This window comes from Panulirus ornatus, chromosome 42, assembly GCF_036320965.1.
Source record: "Panulirus ornatus isolate Po-2019 chromosome 42, ASM3632096v1, whole genome shotgun sequence".
Classification (NCBI taxonomy): Eukaryota; Metazoa; Arthropoda; class Malacostraca; order Decapoda; family Palinuridae; genus Panulirus; species Panulirus ornatus.
Window position 1 is genome coordinate 22,883,889 of NC_092265.1, and position 18,709 is coordinate 22,902,597.

The 18,709-nt window shown below is 47.8% G+C and overlaps 1 protein-coding gene across 6 annotated transcripts in view; it reads right to left on the reverse strand.

The window, feature by feature from the left end:
- The window catches only part of LOC139761977 (protein phosphatase 1 regulatory subunit 14B), a 362,773-nt gene that overhangs the window by 45,268 nt on the left and 298,796 nt on the right, over positions 1-18,709 (reverse strand). Inside the window, exons 1-2 of one of the 6 annotated variants that reach the window (XM_071686718.1) lie at positions 13,644-13,785; positions 7,830-8,243 (exon numbers count right to left, since the gene is read on the reverse strand). The exons of 4 other annotated variants lie outside the window; for them this stretch is intronic. In XM_071686718.1, coding sequence (XP_071542819.1) covers positions 7,830-8,033 — 204 coding nt within the window. In that variant the 5' untranslated portion in view covers positions 8,034-8,243; positions 13,644-13,785. Of the gene's footprint in view, positions 1-7,829; positions 8,250-13,643; positions 13,786-18,709 lie in introns of those variants that run through there. One more of the 6 variants, XM_071686719.1, reaches the window with a different exon arrangement.

The window sequence follows — 18,709 nt, forward strand, 5'->3', positions numbered from 1 at the left end:
TAGCGTTTTACATGCCTGGCGTACGTTTATGCTGGCTATCGACTGGTACTACATCCAGTAAAGATAAGATTTTCCGCTTGAAAAATTTGAAGAATGTACAGAAAATTTGTGTCTGTTGTGATCGCTTCTATGACAACACCTTGCGTTCGGTCAGTTTTGTGTGTGTGTGTGTGTGTGTGTGTGTGTGTGTGTGTGTGTGTGGATAACGCTCACTAGGTTTCTTATGTGAGGCGATCATAGACTTTGAACTCCAGAGGTGATGGAAGGTCCAACAAACGTGGAAATCTTCGCTTTATATTCTCTTCAACACGTCTCCATAACACTTCCAGGAGAGGAGCAACGTTCCCTCCTTGAACCTTGACGTCAAATATCTCGGCAGAGTTCAAGAGACCAGAAATATAATGGTCAACGCCATGTAAAATTCTCTCTCATCTCAGTCAATTATAGGAAAGTCACTGCCCCCCCCTGGGTTAATGACCTGTGTTTATTCCACTGTGTAATTAGTGTAATGTTGCAACCGCTGTGTCGTTGGCAAACTTCATGAAAAGGAAACCTTCATGGAATATACACAGAACACCCACTCCAAACACCCCCCCTCAATGGGAGCAGCTAATGGAAGCGGTGGATTAGGTCGTTCTCTTACATTAAGCAATTATGACCATCTAATGATGCTGGGGGTGTGGAGGGTGGTAGGTCAACGACACATACAAGTGGTTTGAATACATGACACCAAATATTTAACATGCTAGACATTTCATGAGAAGCTGAAGATGGCCGCTGGAATCGCAAATTAACTCCGAATGCCAGAATTATGGACGAGAAAGATAAGTGGTCCATCAACCAAAGAGATTCGTTATTGTATTTCATCGGCTTAACGTAAAAGAGGGAGACTACACTGTGCAGTATCCCATCTTGATTTCAAGACTAGAGAGATGGAGTGATGGAGGTTCTAAGAGCAGCAGACGCTGCTTAAAAGGGAAGGAAACGAGGATTTGAGAAACAGATAATTTCTTGAAGCTCTGCCAAGCATGAAGCTGGATATTACCGTTTTCTTTAACAACCGGCAACAAAGAAAACGGCTCTGTACGACAAATATAGCAGATGATTTTCTTCCTAATGAATGGCCCTTTGTGACCCTGACCTTTGACCCATGACTTTCACAACTTAACATGAGACAATACTTTGCCTATTGTATCTGTGGTATAAACTTGATCAGTATCCTATCACCTGATCGTGAGATACTGTGTATATAAACAGTAGGAACCAATTACAGATGAATTTGAACGCTTGTCTATAAAGTATCATAAATTGATTAACCACTTAATTACCTCAGGCTCTCTATGTAAGAAAAGTCCTGGTGTTACCTAGGTTCTCTTTCGAAAGGCTCCTGCAACCCAACTTGGGCTGCGCTGCCTCCAGCAGCGGGGAAATGTGGACTCCTTTGAGGTGAGAAGCTCTTTGACGAGTCTGTGGCCTCACGCAGGTGGAGTCCGGTAACACAAACGTATTTATATGATGAAATGTATAAGTAGTTCGTGTGATGTAGATCTGTCAGTTCACTTAGGAGATACAGTGTACACATTCAATCTATAATCTAGTAATACGTAGAACTCCTTATGTCGTGTTTATGATGCAAATTCAATCGACTCCTATAAACCCAGCCTTCACGTCCTTCACCAGCATGAGACCTTGTGACCTTAATATTCGACCCGAAACTAAAAAAAAACAAAAGCTCATCGGATCTTCAGTTGTGTAAGCAGTGTCTGTGGTAAAGGTTTGGCCTATATCTAATCTCACATTCATCAGATATCGTGATTTCCAAAGCCGGGACAGATGGACGGAGGTACCGACTGGGAATGATAAAAAAAACACCCAGTATATTCCTCTAGCTTGCTCTAGATGCCTTGAGATAGAGTGACAGGAAAATAACACCACGTAGAACAGCCTGGGAGTAAAAACAAAACATCTTCCTCCCAAGTCATCCATCCATCAGGTATTGGAATCGAAGGCTTGTACCCACAACACTCCAAACCCATACGAGCCCTCACACACCTGACTCCAACCCTGCCCAAACAGGGAATCTAATTTTGATGGCGTTGAGGATGGAGTAGGCTGTCTGCTTCATCACAGAACACAGCACTTAGTACTCAGGATGATTTACCCGACATCTGGAAACTTCTACTACATAGAGAGAACCACAAGACGTGACCCGATATCAAAGGCTTCAGTCATTTTTGAGGAACTGGGGTGTAGAGAAGGTGTGGCGAGTCGATGGCAGATGACGCAAGAAGCGGCCCTACGAAGGAGGTTGAATTCAAAGTCTGTCGATCGTAAACACAGCCTTAGAAAAGAATGGGAGTATAGTACAGTGCAGACGGGTGGCGTACTGCTTCTTATATAAGGAAGAGAAATGCAAACAAAATCACACGTATTGGTACAGAAACCGACACACACACACACACACACACACACACACACACACACACACACACACACACACACACACACACTCAGGACACGCCAACAGCTTCGCCACGCAGACCATGCACTTAGATCGTACTCAGAAACCAGGAAACACTTGACCTTATTTTGAAGAGCGATTAGATAACGTAGATACGGTCGAAAGGAATCAGTGGCGAAACAACTATACATAGCCTTGTAACATTTTTAAACTACATCAAATAGATTCACAGAAGTGAATTTGAGACTCGAGAAACATTGGACTCAAAGCACAAACACTTATATTTTTCAGAGGCAAAGGAAGTGGACGAACGTGTCGCAACTGGAAATATATATTTCGCGCATCGCCTCCAAAAACCCTTCCACTTCTCCAATCTGCTGCGGCGGAACTGGGGGAGACCCAGCAACAAAGCCCTGGGCCAAATATTCCATTACGAACACATCGTCCAGGAAGAATGTTCCAGCGGTCCAGAAGCAGCAGGTCTGACGGTCCTCAGTGCGACCCACCTCCCTCCTTCCCTCCTCCTCCTCCTCCCTCTCTCTCGTCATCTGCTTCTTCCAGTCGCCGGCCGCAGGCGCCTGGAAGACCATTTCCCTTTCTGGGCCTCAAGTGTTCCTCTTCCTCCCCTGGATGTCGTATTTCACGACTCCTTAAATTTTCCCTCGTTGGGTTTCGTATAAGTGTGTGTGTGTGTGTGTGTGTGTGTGTGTGTGTGTGTGTGTGTGTGTGTGTGTGTGTGTGTGTGTGTGTGCTCTTAGCTTCGTAACGGAGTTTAGTGACTGAAGGTGACGCCAGGTGGACACAAATGAACAGTTCCCGAGCATCTACGTACCCATGACTGTAACCGGTAACTCATGCCAGAGTTCCTGGTAACTCGAAGAGAGGCACTCAACACACACACACACACACACACACACACGGCTGTACCAAGACACCATCTCCCACACATCCAATACCTGGACTCCATATCCACAGCAAATTTCCGCCAGAGTCCAGCTCAATGTAGCGCTTTTCTGCTTCCTCTAGCGGCCCGCCCGTCTCAATCACTCTCACTGTCTGTCGCAATTTGGATGGGTGTTCGAGGCGGTGTCAGGCTAAGGTTGGGGTATGCCAAGAGGAAGCAGGAATATGTGTAAAACACGTTCCATTGACTGCAATACTAACAGAACAAAAATATATACAACACATTCTACTCATATCTTTTCGAGCACAAAAGTTGTTCTATAAGTCTAAGTGAAAAACAGAATTTGTGAAAGGTTAAACATGTAATCGCTACATGTTGCACGGCTGTTGATGCCTACGTCTGGACACCACAAACTAGTTTAGTCGGAAGTCTCAACTACAGTTTTACCCCCACTCCACACGTAGGCACCTTCACCCCCCCCCCCCCACAAGCTCCACACCTGGACAGGTGAGGCAGGTGTTACGTGAAGTGCAATGCTGGAGAACAGGTGTGCAGAACAGCAGTGTGTATTATTGCTTCACCTCAACCACATTGAACTAGTTTCGAATGCTATGGATGACGACTATATACATATATATATATATATATATATATATATATATATATATATATATATATATATATATATATATATATATATATTCCTTTCAGTCCACGGGGAAAATGAAACACGATAAGTTCCCAAGTGCACTTTCGTGTAATAATCACATCATCAGTGAGACACAAGAGAGAAATATAAGTCAGTAGATATATATCCATTTCTTAACGACAGTGAAATCAAACCCTTTAAGTTCCCAAGTGCACTTTCGTGTGATAATCACATCATCAGGTGAGACACAAGAGAGAAATATAACAGTCAGTTCATATATATCCATTTCTTAACGACAGTGAAATCAAACCCTTCAAGTTCCTAAGTGCAATTTCGTGTAATGATCACATCATCAGGGGAGATACAAGAAATATAAGTTACAGTGCATACACGCAGATGCCTTGTGAAATACCATTTTCATATTTGCCCGAGCAGATTCGCCCATGGTTGGCTGTCTGGTTCCCTGACATCTCCAGCAGATAAGGACCTAGACTGAGGGAGACGTGCTGGAGATGACTCGCACAGCCACCCTCCTTCAGGGGACACACAACACGCCTTCTGCTCGTATAGAGATAGCGTTGCTCTCGCTAACGTGAGATACTGAAGCTCCTTCGCTATACGTTTCTGGAGCATGCCTGGCGTATCTCTGTGGTCAGCCTTTAAACATGAATTCTCCTGATATTTTAACATTCCAGAGGTGATGGTCACTGTATTGCGGGTTATTTACTATTCATTTCCCGTCAGTGGCTGTAAACTTGGTGATTTCTGGTGTAGGTGTACGATCTGTTACGGTGGTTCAGAGTCGTCCAATGACCATGTTGGTGGTTTCGGCCCGACGAGTTCAGTACGTTATCTGGAGTAATCATATCAATTGTATCATCCTTGTTGACTGATTGTGTTATCTGGCCCGGCAGCGAAGTTATCGCAATGATATGAATAGTTGCCTTTTATGCTGTTCGGATGAGAGGGACAATCCAAGGGGATGTCGCCCACGAAAGGAAGCATTTTTGTGCATCTCCATCACATATATGTAGGTGGTTGAGGCCTCAAGTTGCGCTTGCGGGTATTACGCTCAAGTCCCGTATGCCGTCTCACGTTTTCTCTTGTCTGTAGACTACCATGTTGCGGTTATGTAAATATACGCCAGTTTTGTATCTCTAAAATCACAGTGACCATGTCGTGTTGCGGTTTAAATCAATGTCTTAATGAAACCACAAAGACCAACTCTCTCTCTCTCTCTCTCTCTCTCTCACGCGCGCGCGGGCGCGCGTGACCCCAGCCTAACTTTACAGTTCCAGAGTTCGCCGCCCCGCCCCGCCCCGTCCCAACCCATCCAACTCCTTTGCGCCTCCTTTGGCAAGTTTCCTTCGACAATGCTGCAGCTGCTCTGGGCGCCTCTCTGTGGCCACGAGTTACATGGCGAACTTTGCTACTTCCCACAGCCTCTGAAATGTTGGCAAGTATGACACTGTTACACTGTGCAGGATGCAGAGTGTCTACATTTGTCTACACTGAGAGATTACTGCCTGACGCTTGTCTACAGCAAGGGTTACTTGCTGGAAATTGTCTACATCGAGGGGTTACTGGCTGCAGCTTGTTTACACCGGAGGGTTCCTTCCTGGAACTTGTTTACACCAGAGGGTTACTACCTGGAGTTTGTCTACACTGGAGGGTTAGTGGTAACAGCTTGTCTACACCGCAGGGTCAGAGACTTGACCTCAACAGGTCAAGACAGGAAAAGCTGAATTTAAAGCAAGTCAATATCTCGTGTTGTATGAACTAACTCCTCACAGATCCTATCCGACCATGGCCGGATAGATGGTCACCTCAAACCATGGCCGGATAGACGGATACTTCAAACCATGGCCGGATAGATGGCCACCTCAAACCATGGCCGGGTGGATGGCCACCTCAAACTATGGCCGGGCAGATGGTCACCTCGAACCACGGCTAGATACGAGGCCACCTTGAACAGCGACGCCTTAAGCCTACAGTAGGATACCAAACGCCCATGGCCAGCCACCAAGGCGTCTGACAAACACTGAGACGACGAACGACGTCTTTGTGGCATCTTCTGTGGCTACAGGAATGAGCTGATCGCCACAGACTGCCAGCCTGTCCACCACAGTGTGCCACACGACACACTCCCACCCCGATACAAAAGTCTCTACACGTTCTCTTCGTTGCCAACTGATGATCATTCAGTGGGCAGCAATCACACTGGTCCTCACCATCCTAACCAAGTCGTCCCTTTTGAAAATTCCTGTCCAGTCTGGTGCTCCTGGGGTCGCTGGCGTTGTGAACTGCATTGGATTAACGCCTGGTCTCATCCTTGCATGATATATATATATATATATATATATATATATATATATATATATATATATATATATATATATATATATATATATATATACATATATATATATATATATATATATATATATATATATATATATATATATATATATATATATATATATATATATAAGCAGAAAATTTAAACTTAAAACGCCGCCATTTCATCCAATACCCGAGTCTGTAATCTTGGGTTGGAGATAATTATAAGCAGTTTCATACGGTATATACATACATATGTATGTATCTTCTCCCCGTGTGTATTGCTGTCTGGGAAATATGTATAATCACAAGACCTGGGGAATCCTAACTTCAGGGAATGTGTGTGTGTGTAATGGACGCATTTGAAAATCTGGTGGTTGGTTGTGTGTGTGTGTTGGGCGGCCCTGCAGGGGGCGGCTCTCTCTCTCTCTCTCTCTCTCTCTCTCTCTCTCTCTCTCTCTCTCTCTCTCTCGTCTATGGAAATCCATGAACTTTGGATGCGATTTCAAATTTTTTTTTTTTTTACCCCAGCGTAAATTTGGGATAGGAAAAGAATATGTATTAATTAATAAGTTTCAAATATATATATATATATATTTTTTTCCAAAGGAAGGAACAGAGAAGGGGGCTGGATGAGGATGTTTCCTCAGAGGCCCAGTCCTCTGTTCTTAACGCTACCTCGCTGACGCGGGAAATGGCGAATAGTATGAAAGAAAGAAATATATATATATATATATATATATATATATATATATATATATATATATATATATATATATATATATATATATATATAAATTAATAGGTTTCCTATATGAAAAAAAAAATCTATTTTCACGTATTTTCTTTCCGACTGAAAATATTTTGTATAGAGATAATATCTTGATCTTTTTTTTTTTTTATGTCGTGTTTACTGATGATTTCAGTAACACTTCTGGCCTGACGAGGCGTCACACACACAGACGCCCTCCCTACATGTGTGTGTGGCTGTGACAGTGTGGTTGGTGTGTGTGTGTGTGTGTGTGTGTGTGTGTGTGTGAGGTGAAGGACACGACGAGCGTCTGTATGCCACGACCTCCTCCTCCTGCTGCTCCTCCTCCTCTGCAACATACACCAGGATGTCTCCTGCTACTCCAAGAGACACGACCAGTAGTGTATCAGTCGAGAGAGAGAGAGAGAGAGAGAGAGAGAGAGAGAGAGAGAGAGAGAGAGAGAGAGAGAGAGAGAGAGAGAGAGAGAGAGAGAGAGCACTCCAAGGTCATGAGGGTCAACCCAGGAGCATGCGATTTATGGGGGGGGGGGTAACCCCAGGTCTATGAGGGCCATGGAGACCACCCCAGGCCCTTGAGGGTCAAGGAGACCACCCTAGGGTCATGAGAGTCATGGAGGTCACCCCTGGACTACGAGGGCCATGGAAAACACCCCCGAGGTCAATAAGGGGTCACGGGAGGTCACCCAGAACACGTGACACTTACTTGGCGTTGGTCAGCTGTGGGTGGCGAGGCGCCTCTGCCAAGCTGTCCGTTGGGCGTGAGGCTGGGCGGGGTGACCTTGTCCGCGGGAGGCGAGGCCAGGGCGCGGGGCGAGTCTGGCTCATCCTTCACGCCCTCCTGGAACTTGACCGTCTTACCCCCAGGGTGGAGGCGCTCCTTGGCTTGCCTCCGAAGCCTGGACAACATGGCGGGATGAGGGGCCGGTGCGTCTGGTCGAGGGGGAAGCGGTCTGGTCGAGGTAGTTGTGGCAAATCCAGAAATATCTTTGAACTAGTTGGCCATCGATGCGTTCACTCTACCACCTCGCACACACCGTCACTCTGGCTAATGGGTCGTCTGCGGTCGTTAGTGATGGAGTTGAGACAGGTAGGCGAGGGCCTAATTAACGGTAATCACCTGTGAACATATCGAACGCTTCATGTGTGTGTTGGGTGCGCTACGTGCCAGTGGAGAACAGTGGTTGTAGTACGGGCGGAGGCAGTGCCTGCTGCCCACTGGTAGTGTCCAGTGGGTGGCACTACTCTCCACTGGTACTGTCCAGTGGGTGGCACTACTGGCCACTGCTAGTGTCCAGTGAGTGGCACTGCTGCTCACTGCTAGTGTCCAGTGGATGGCACTGCTGCCCACTGGTAGTGTCCAGTGGGTGGCACTGCTGCCCACTGGTAGTGTCCAGTGGGTGGCACTGCTGCCCACTAGAAGTGTCCAGTGGGTGGCACTACTGGACACTGGTAGTGTCCAGTGGGTGGCACTGCTGCCCACTGGCAGTGTCCAGTGGGTGGCACTACTGCCCACTGGTACTGTCTAGTGGGTGGCACTGCTGCCCACTGGTAGTGTCCAGTGGGTGGCACTGCCGCCCACTGGTAGTGTCCAGTGGGTGGCGTGATCACCTCTCACTCCAGCAAAGTACAACAGCGTCACAAACATTTCGGTGTTACCGGACTCTGCCTAGAAGTCGTTACATCGCGAGCTATCATCGTCAATGGACGGAAAGGAGTACAGTGACGATGAATATCTCCTGCCCCCCCAAAAAAGGCATGAGGTCACACTGACAATGAGGGATACATGATGCGACACAAGAAGACTCATACAACACCATCAGCATTATGCTGTTGATGTGGTGTTAACGAGAGACCTCAGCATATGCTGATGGTCAGGGTAGCCCTTCCCACACACACACACACACACACACACACACACACACACACCAGACCTCAGCATATGCTGATGGTCCTGGTAGCCCCCCCCCCCACACACACACCAGACCTCAGCATATGCTGATGGTCAGAGCAGAACACAGCATACCACAGTGGTACAAGCGACCGTACACCCACACCAGCTCCAACACCCCACACACACACACAGTCATGAAGATATAAACTTGGTAATAAAGTCAAGACTCAGGTGGGTCTGTGCCGCACACCTGGCTGTACCTAGCTCAGGTGAGTGTGCAGCACACCTGGCTCTAGATGGCTCAGGTGGATCTGTGCCACACACCTGGCTTTAGCTGGCTCAGGTGGATCAGTGCAGCACACCTGGCTCTAGCTGGCTCAGGTGGGTCTGTGCCGCACACCTGGCTCTAGATGGCTCAGGTGGATCTGTGCCGCACACCTGCCTCTAGCTGGCTTAGGTGGGTCTGTGCCGCACACCTGGCTCTAGATGGCTCAGATGGGTCTGTGCTGCACACCTGGCTCTAGAGGGCTCAGATGGGTCTGTGCTGCACACCTGGCTCTAGATGGCTCAGGTGGATCTGTGCCGCACACCTGGCTGTACCTGGCTCAGGTGAGTGTGCCGCACACCTGGCTCTAGATGGCTCAGGTGGATCTGTGCCACACACCTGGCTTTAGCTGGCTCAGGTGGATCAGTGCAGCACACCTGGCTCTAGCTGGCTCAGGTGGGTCTGTGCCGCACACCTGGCTCTAGATGGCTCAGGTGGATCTGTGCCGCACACCTGCCTCTAGCTGGCTTAGGTGGGTCTGTGCCGCACACCTGGCTCTAGATGGCTCAGATGGGTCTGTGCTGCACACCTGGCTCTAGAGGGCTCAGATGGGTCTGTGCTGCACACCTGGCTCTAGATGGCTCAGGTGGATCTGTCCAGCACACCTGGCTCTAGCTGGCTGAAATGGGTCTGTGCTGCACATCTGGCTCTAGATGGCTCAGGTGGATCTGTCCAGCACACCTGGCTCTAGCTGGCTGAGATGGGTCTGTGCTGCACATCTGGCTCTAGATGGCCGACCAAAGTTAGTTAAAAAGACTGATGTTAGTTTGATGAGCTTTGGCGGCCATATTGGATGTAAGTGAGTGTAAGGATTCGCCAGGGTTCGAGTCTGTCTTCGAGCTATTGTGAATGAACCTCCCGTTTTCTGGTGTGGCATTTACTAGCGTAAGTTGGGTCGTGTGAGGCTGTGTGTGTGTGTGTGTGTGTGTGTGTGTGTGTGTGTGTGTGTGTGTGTGTGTGTGTGTGTGTGTGAGACGTAAGCCAGTATACGACACTCCCTACCGTATCGAAACGTACTAGAACTGCGCTTCGAACCGACGTCGCGAATGACCGGGTTTCAATATGAGCCTCACACGGCGCCAAAGCGAATCATTTTCGAGCAGAGACTCCTCTCAGCCGGGAATGATCATACATCTACCTTGTCATGCGATTAAGCCGCCAGAGTAAAGATAAGATTATAAATAATCTTTAATCGGACGCAGATAAAAATACCATCCAAAACAGATGCGTTTTGTACAGGATAATGAGGCTATAATAACAGCATAGTAGCTGCGTCGTCGTGTCCCTCCTGCTGCGTCGTCTGTCCCTCCTGCTGCGTCGTCTGTCCCTCCTGCTGCGTCGTCTGTCCCTCCTGCTCTGTCCCTCCTGCTGCGTCGTCTGTCCCTCCTGCTCTGTCCCTCCTGCTGCGTCGTCTGTTCCTCCTGCTGCGTCGTCTGTCCCTCCTGCTGCGTCGTCTGTCCCTCCTGCTGCGTCGTCTGTTCCTCCTGCTGCGTCGTCTGTCCCTCCTACAGCATCGTCGTGTCCCTCCTGCTACGTCGTGTCCCTCCTGCTGCGTCGTCTGTCCCTCCTGCTGCGTCGTCTGTCCCTCTTTACACACAGCATGAGCCAGCGACGGCCGCACCCGCCTCCCGACGGAGGCTGGTGTCCTACGGCTGTCGCAGACCCGACGCAGAAGGAGGGGTGGTCGGTCTCCGCGCCCGTCCCGCGACTTCCGAGTTCTGCTGACGGCGGCGCGGAAGCCGGAGGTCGTCGGGCGTCGTCGTCCCTCCTCCTGACGTTGGTACCAGGAACCGGACCTCGCCTCACCACACGCCCGCTCTCTAAGCCCGCGCGCGCGGCGGCGGCAGGGGGGTTTCGAAAGCGACGCGCGCATCCCCGGACGGCTTGACGGGCTCCATCTTGTAGCGACGGTGATGCGTCTACTTTAAAGGGTGCTCTCTACTCCGCTGTAGTAACTGGGGTAACACTACAGGGCTGCGGGGCTGTAGATTGCTATCTGTCAGCGCCCTAGGTAGGCCGATTGTACTACACCACAACTGTGTCGTGGAATCATGGCGCAAAATGCTTCAAGCTGATTCGATGCATGACGTAAGCTTCATGTGAATGACTCCGTCACTTTGGACGACTCAGAGCTACGGTTATCTACCAGTGGACGACCCCAAGCTACGGTTATATACCAGTGGACGACCCAGAGCTCTGGTTATCTACCAGTGGATGACCCAAAGCTACGGTAATCTACCAGTGGACGACCCCAAGCTACGCTTATCTACCAGTGGACGACCTCAAGCTACGGTTATCTACCAGTGGATGACCCAAAGCTACGGTCATCTACCAGTGGACGACCTCAAGCTACGGTTATCTACCAGTGGACGACCCAAAGCTACGGTCATCTACCAGTGGACGACCCACAGCTACGGTCATCTACCAATGGACGACCCCAAGCTACGGTTATCTACCAGTGGACGACCCAGAGCTACGGTCATCTACCAGTGGATGACCCAAAGCTACGGTCATCTACCAGTGGACGACCCACAGCTACGGTCATCTACCAGTGGACGACCCCAAGCTACGCTTATCTACCAGTGGACGACCCAGAGCTACGGTTATCTACCAGTGGATGACCCAAAGCTACGGTCATCTACCAGTGGACGACCTCAAGCTACGGTTATCTACCAGTGGACGACCCAAAGCTACGGTCATATACCAGTGGACGACCCACAGCAACGGTCATCTACCAGTGGACGACCCCAAGCTACGGTTATCTACCAGCGGACGACCCAGAGCTACGGTTATCTACCAGTGGACGACCCAAAGCTACGGTCATCTACCAGTGGACGACCCAGAGCTACGGTTATCTACCAGTGGACGACCCAGAGCTACGGTTATATACCAGTGGACGACCCCAAGCTACGGTCATCTACCAGTGGACGACCCAGAGCTACGGTTATCTACCAGTGAACGACCCAAAGCTACGGTCGTCTTCTACCAATGGACGACTTCAAGCTACGGTCATCTACCAGTGGACGACCCAGAGCTACGGTTATCTACCAGTGGACGACCCCAAGCTACGGTCATCTACCAGTGGACGACCCCAAGCTGTTCGGTGACGCTAACCAAATGCGTCACAAATCCCTCCTCCCCCCTCCCTCCCTCCCCCTCTTAACAAATGAGCGCCACCATGCGTGCTGAAAATAACACATCACACCAATTCATAAACTGGTCATTTACAGATGCCATTCTACTGTGTCAATCCTCAACAACAGATTTCACTCATGAAGTGATAAACAACCATGTTTTTTTTTTTCCCCAACTGAATCTTACAATAATGATTTCATTTCGAACTGGATATAAAAAAAGATTATCACTTATTCAGCATCTACTGTACGGATTCTAAACCCACCAACATGGTTTTTGAATCGTATTTTGCTTATCGAGAACAGAAAGATGAATCACAAATGTTCACAACATTGATGTGATTAATCTGAGCGAATGAGGTTGTGCTTTGAGGCAGCTGTTGTGGTACGCTGGCACATAACCCCAGGTTATGAGGAGGTTGTGTTCTACAGACGAGGATGAAGAACCCGGTGCCAGCCACCACACCTTCTCAGCTCACGGACCAACTCCTCCTCTCGTATATGACATACCACATTAAAACAAAGCATTATACCCCGTTATACTACGTTATACTCAGTGCTCTGTGTGGACAGTGTGGTCTCTAGCCTTTGCCTCTGCATCAGAAGGGCCCCAATCCATATCCTCCGCCAAGTGGGTCACTGTGTGAGGGGCACCACACGGACACGGCACAGGGAGTGTGGGTGGCTGCGTGGGTCGCTCGTGTTCAGAGATCATCATTCTCTTAAAAAAAAAAAATAAATATCGGGCGTGAGTACCGGAAGAAAATAAGGACCAGTTCTTGCAAAATAATGGACACACGGAATGAGGACCTGTACTGAGGAATGAACCATCTGAGGCAGACGTAATCCCACTGCTTCAGTGAGGATCCATATGGACTACATGCAGGGCCCCAGTCGATGTTCTGGGCTCTATAGTTCTGCATGTCCCTTGGGGGATTATCATACTGCAGGATCCATGACTGAGGCAGGACCTACACGCAGGGGGAGGACAGGGGTTCACGTGTAAGGTGGCCAAGGGACGTCGAGGGCACACACAACTTTCTAGATTTTCTATCCACAAATCCGGAAACACAAGTCGGGTAAAAGCGACAGACTGACAACTCATAACAAAATAAACTCTCGTCTTCTGGCAAACGGATGCGCTTCTGTTTCACTAGTGACACTCACAAAAGTTCAGAGTTCATGGGTGTTCGTTCGTTCGTCCGCGTTCAACAGAGTTCACAGGATGTGCGACGATGCCGTCCAGACCGGCGGGGTGAGCACGACTGAACGCGGTATCTGCCGGACGGATGAACGCATATCAGAGCGGCTGCCATTGGCTGTCCTTATCTCTCTGCCACCAGGAGAACCAGACAGACGTCAGAACACCCTCGCCCCTTACACACCAGTGACCCCTGGTGGCATTACCCCTCATTACTAACCAACCAATACACGTTCGCCGCTCAGGTGTTCTCCATCATCAATGAGGGGACGGGTCGCGCGAACCCTGGAGGAATAGGCAAGTATGAGAGACACACGCACTTGACATCGTCGAAGGCGTTGAGGGAGGCGACCCTCCAACCTCCTCACACTGGGAAGCTTCGGACACACAACACACAACACACACACACACACACACACACACCACACACACTTTGGCTTATCACAAGAGGATGCGTCGCTCTTTATCGGCTGCGACATCACTTACACATCTACTGTTGCTTGAGAAAAATTACAGCTTTGCACTAGCTGCCACTTCTTTGTACACAGTCACTACGCCAAACCAGCTTTTTGAGGTTCAGGTCTTTTCCTTTAAGTACATGAGCTCCTGTGGATGGTCTGTGTCATCTTGTTTACGTAAGGTTACAAATATAGACGAGTAGAGAATTGTCAGCTGGGAACCTTCTCGCTTCAATGGAGTGCATCATTTTCCTGCTCATGGGTGTAGCGTAGCCTTGAAGATACAGGATTCTACACCGGAGGACACACACACACACACACACACACACACACACACACACACACACACACACACGACAACAACAAACAATGAAACTGAGAAACTTGTTGAAAAAAGATGTAAATAAGTTACTTACAACATAAGACTGGTGGATGAATGGAATAAACTGAATGAGAAAATACCAAATGCTGACAACACATTGATGTTGAAAAAGTTATATGATATTAGAGAATATTCAAGAGATGGGGCCCCATGGGTTTAGAACTCCCTCCCCGTACAGTACAAGAGATGGGGCCCCAAGAGTGTAGAACTCCCTCCCCGTACAGTACAAATATGCAATTACAACCAGGTTGTTTCAAACATACATACAGGTGAACAATGGTCCGGAAAAAGCAAATACGCCTCTCATATTACCTGAAGCTATCGGTAATTTCATTAACTGCTCAATGGAAATATCCATAAGTCCACAAAGGTTTTGGATGCGTACCCACCAAAGTGTTTCAAACCAATTCGAAAGTTTGTGTTACGCAGGCCTGTCGGCTGAGGCTTCCAAGAGACTGACTAAACAGACAAGGGATTCGAATGTTTGCTGTCCTACTGAGCTGTGGGAGTATATGGGAAAGCCAGATAACAGAGGATCCAATGGTCTATGACGGGTTCATCCACTTTAAGCATTATACTATCCTACTCTGCGTATCTATACAGAAGGAGACAGTACTATAGAGAAAAGGGTTCCTCCCCATCCAACACACTTTCTCCAGCACCATCAAAAGGACAGATAGCTACGAAGGAACATCAAACAGGAGAGAGAATATACAGCCACGGAAATATTATACGCACGGATGAATGGAAAGTACTTTCTGATGCAAATATCTACCAGATACCCCAAGGCTCTGAGGCTGAAAGACTTTATTCGCTACTCTGTAAAAAGCTGAAATATGTGTAGTATTATACTAGTCTTGTAGAGGCTTATTAACTGGTAAGATCACTGAAGTATTTGTCTTCCTGTGTTTTTTTTTCCAAGTGTTTTGACTGTCTTCGCTCTAACAATAATTGGCCTTACTTCAGTGCTCAGGATACGTTTGCCCACCTTTGTATTGAATTTCCTTCGCTTCACAATGTCATCTAACATCACTGTATTTTTAGATAACATGAAGTACTTATTTGCGTCTTCCATCATAAGGCTATTTCCCAGGGAGCGAAATTGGTCTTGTTGTTCTCTTTTGTACGTATTCTAGTTTCTCTTCGTGTTGGAGTTTGATGACCATAAATTGAACGGCGCATTCTAGATGAGGATGGGGGCCAATTACGACAGCTTCCCTGAGCAACCCTTCAGTCTCACTCTCTGGTCATGACCTGGTGAGGTCAGCTTTAAATTACGGTGAGGTCAGGTCATTTGGCTCGCTGACCTTACGACACTCGCACGCGCGCGTTGTGTAATAATAAAACGGTACAATATTAATTTGGGTTTTATTGTTACTCTTCCACTTTTGATGAACGATGTCATATATCCTTTTTTTTTTTCCACACCCTCCCAAAAGGGCATTAGAAAAGAATACCTCTGGTGTCTTCAGCGTATTTGACCTTCAGCGTACTTGGTCCTGGGTTCGAGTCTTGAGACCCGTCGTCTGGCTGGCGAATTAAGGGGACGCTAACACCAACTCCCCCCCATCCAAAAAAAAAGATCGGGTGGGTTGGTCCATTCACTTTTGCTGACTTTCTCACTCTCTGACCTACCAGTCAGCAGATGTCTTATAAAATCAAATGTGTGGTTACCTATCGCTCATTCAAGATGCCACAGAAGTATTTCTGGTATGTGGACCTTCGGTTTTCTATATAAGTCTGTCTTAAAAGGCTTGAGGACATTAACTACACATACTAGATAAGTCTGGGGTTAATTTCTCCATTTTTTTCTCTCATTTTCTACATTTTCATTTTCTATTTTCTTTTCACCCAAGATGGCCAAGACTGGGTCATCTCAATCACTGTGAAAAAAAAAAAGTATTTCTGCCATGTCTTTCAGGTCGTTAAGGTGCCTTACAGACCGCTGTAACTTACTACTATCTTCTCCCAAGCTTGAGATAAGGAGGGTCTCAGGGCGAGGTACGGATGATAATCATATCGTACAGTTCCTCAGTTTTCGTATTTCCATCACAGCTGGTGCAAACAACGTGTCCTCTTCCTTTTCGATCCCTTCCCCCCAGAGCGTTCCAGCGTTCCAGGAGTCGCTCTGGTTGGTTTGTTCCAGCACATAGCTAGTGGGTCAACCACTGAAGCGTTCCAGCGTTCCAGGAGTCGCTCTGGTTGGTTTGTTCCAGCACTTAGCCACTGGGTCAACCACTGGAGCGTTCCAGCGTTCCAGGAGTCGCTCTGGTTGGTTTGTTCCAGCACATAGCTAGTGGGTCAACCACTGGAGCGTTCCACAGTCTCATGAGACACACTCGCTTGCTGTTTCAGCACTTAGGAAGAGGGGCAACCACTGAGGTTGTAAAGATGAGGACATTTTCAGCAAATATCTTCTCTGGTTCCTTGTGTATTCTGTATCACATCTAAATACAGTGGCTGTTCTCTGCTCTGTTACAGTGAGAGATTCGAAAATAATTCTTCAGACTAACAGCTCAAAACCCCCTGATTGTAGCCTCCACCACTGCTCAGTGAGTTCATTCCTGAAGGTAAACACAACTTTTGATCCAATCGATCGAATCTTTTTGCGCTTGTGGTCATGTGAATGATCTTTTCCTTAATGTATCGGACAGTTCTTGAGCATTCGTCTCTTGCTGGAAGTTTTAATCTCTCTGGCTTTTGTTCAAAACACGGGATATGTATGATTGGCACAGACCTTTGTTTGTGATCCTCCGCCCCACCAATCCTACAGCTCAGTCCTTATTCATGAAACAACACGTCAGGATATACCTTATGAAGTCTTCGCGGGTCTTCTAACCCTCATAGCCCAGGTAGGGTTCCCTGGCTGCTGGGATGGGTCGTTGGTCGACCAAGCTGTTGGCTGCTGCGGACCGCAGGCCCACGCAGCCTCCAGACCCCATCTTCCAGCTCCTGTATTCGCCTTTGCTAAGGTTTGACTCGACCTCTGAGGCGCGTCTTGCTAAGGAGAGGCACTAGTTTCCCGAGGAGACATTCTCATATCAACACCCACTTGCATATACGATATACGACATCTTTACACACACACACACACACACACACACACACACACAGACACACACACACACACACACACAGCTTCATCTACAGCCCTGACTGACTGACTTCATCCTCCTGGTAAACCCTGTTTCCGTTCACCTTAGCTCCACCACTTGTGTGAGGGACTGAGCAGGTCCGGCAAGGTGTATAATAAAGCCTGTTCAGCCTACAGCTTGGCCACAGCACCTACAGGTTACGACGAAGATATGTTTAAAGTAGTCACACGGTAAATTATCTTAGTCCCCCATTAAAACTGCTCCCTAGTGTTTTCTGTGCACTAAAAATTAACAAAAGACGGATCAGAATCGATATAAGACATCGCTGATGAGTGATGGGTAAATAGATACGAAGATGAGTTGGTGTTATTCATTTTGAGTGTACGGTGGATCTGGCATACCCCAAACCTGATGATTATACCACACAATAAATCGTAATACTACCACAGCTGAAGGTGTTATTAACTGTACTCGTATCATCATCTTTCCTTATCATTTATCCTTAAAGAGGGACTTTACGATGATAGGACTCGCCACAGGGAACAAGCAAGTCTGTTTTTTCCGATTCATTTACCAATTAATCACGATAGCTCCTCTATAGACTGGGAACTCTTAAGGGCAGACTATGATATGAAACCTTTATAATGTTATTGTTCCTTCGTTGGCTAAGCCAGAAAGATGGTTTTTCTCTTCTTTTACGCCATTTTCTTCGTAGTTTAGCGAGTATAGTTTGGAAATTGAGGGACATAAACATTGTGTTGTGGGATGTGTGTTCAGCAAGGATGGCTGACCCTCGACCCATTGTTTTGTTTTCCCAGTGGGAAGTAGGTCTCTCAAACAACAGTGGGATCTCAAAATGGCCGGGAAGTGTGTTCCAGCAGAGTCCAGGACCAGAGGAACGTGGAAGGGAATGACACTGCTTTACAGTTCGGGGCAAGAAGAACGTGGAAGGGAACAGTGTCCTCAACATCCGGTACCGGGGGGAACGTGGAAGGGAACAGTATCCATAACAGTAAGGTACCAGAGGAACGTGGAAGGGAACAGTATCTTCAACATTCGGTACCAGAGGAACGTGGAAGGGAACAGTATCTTCAACA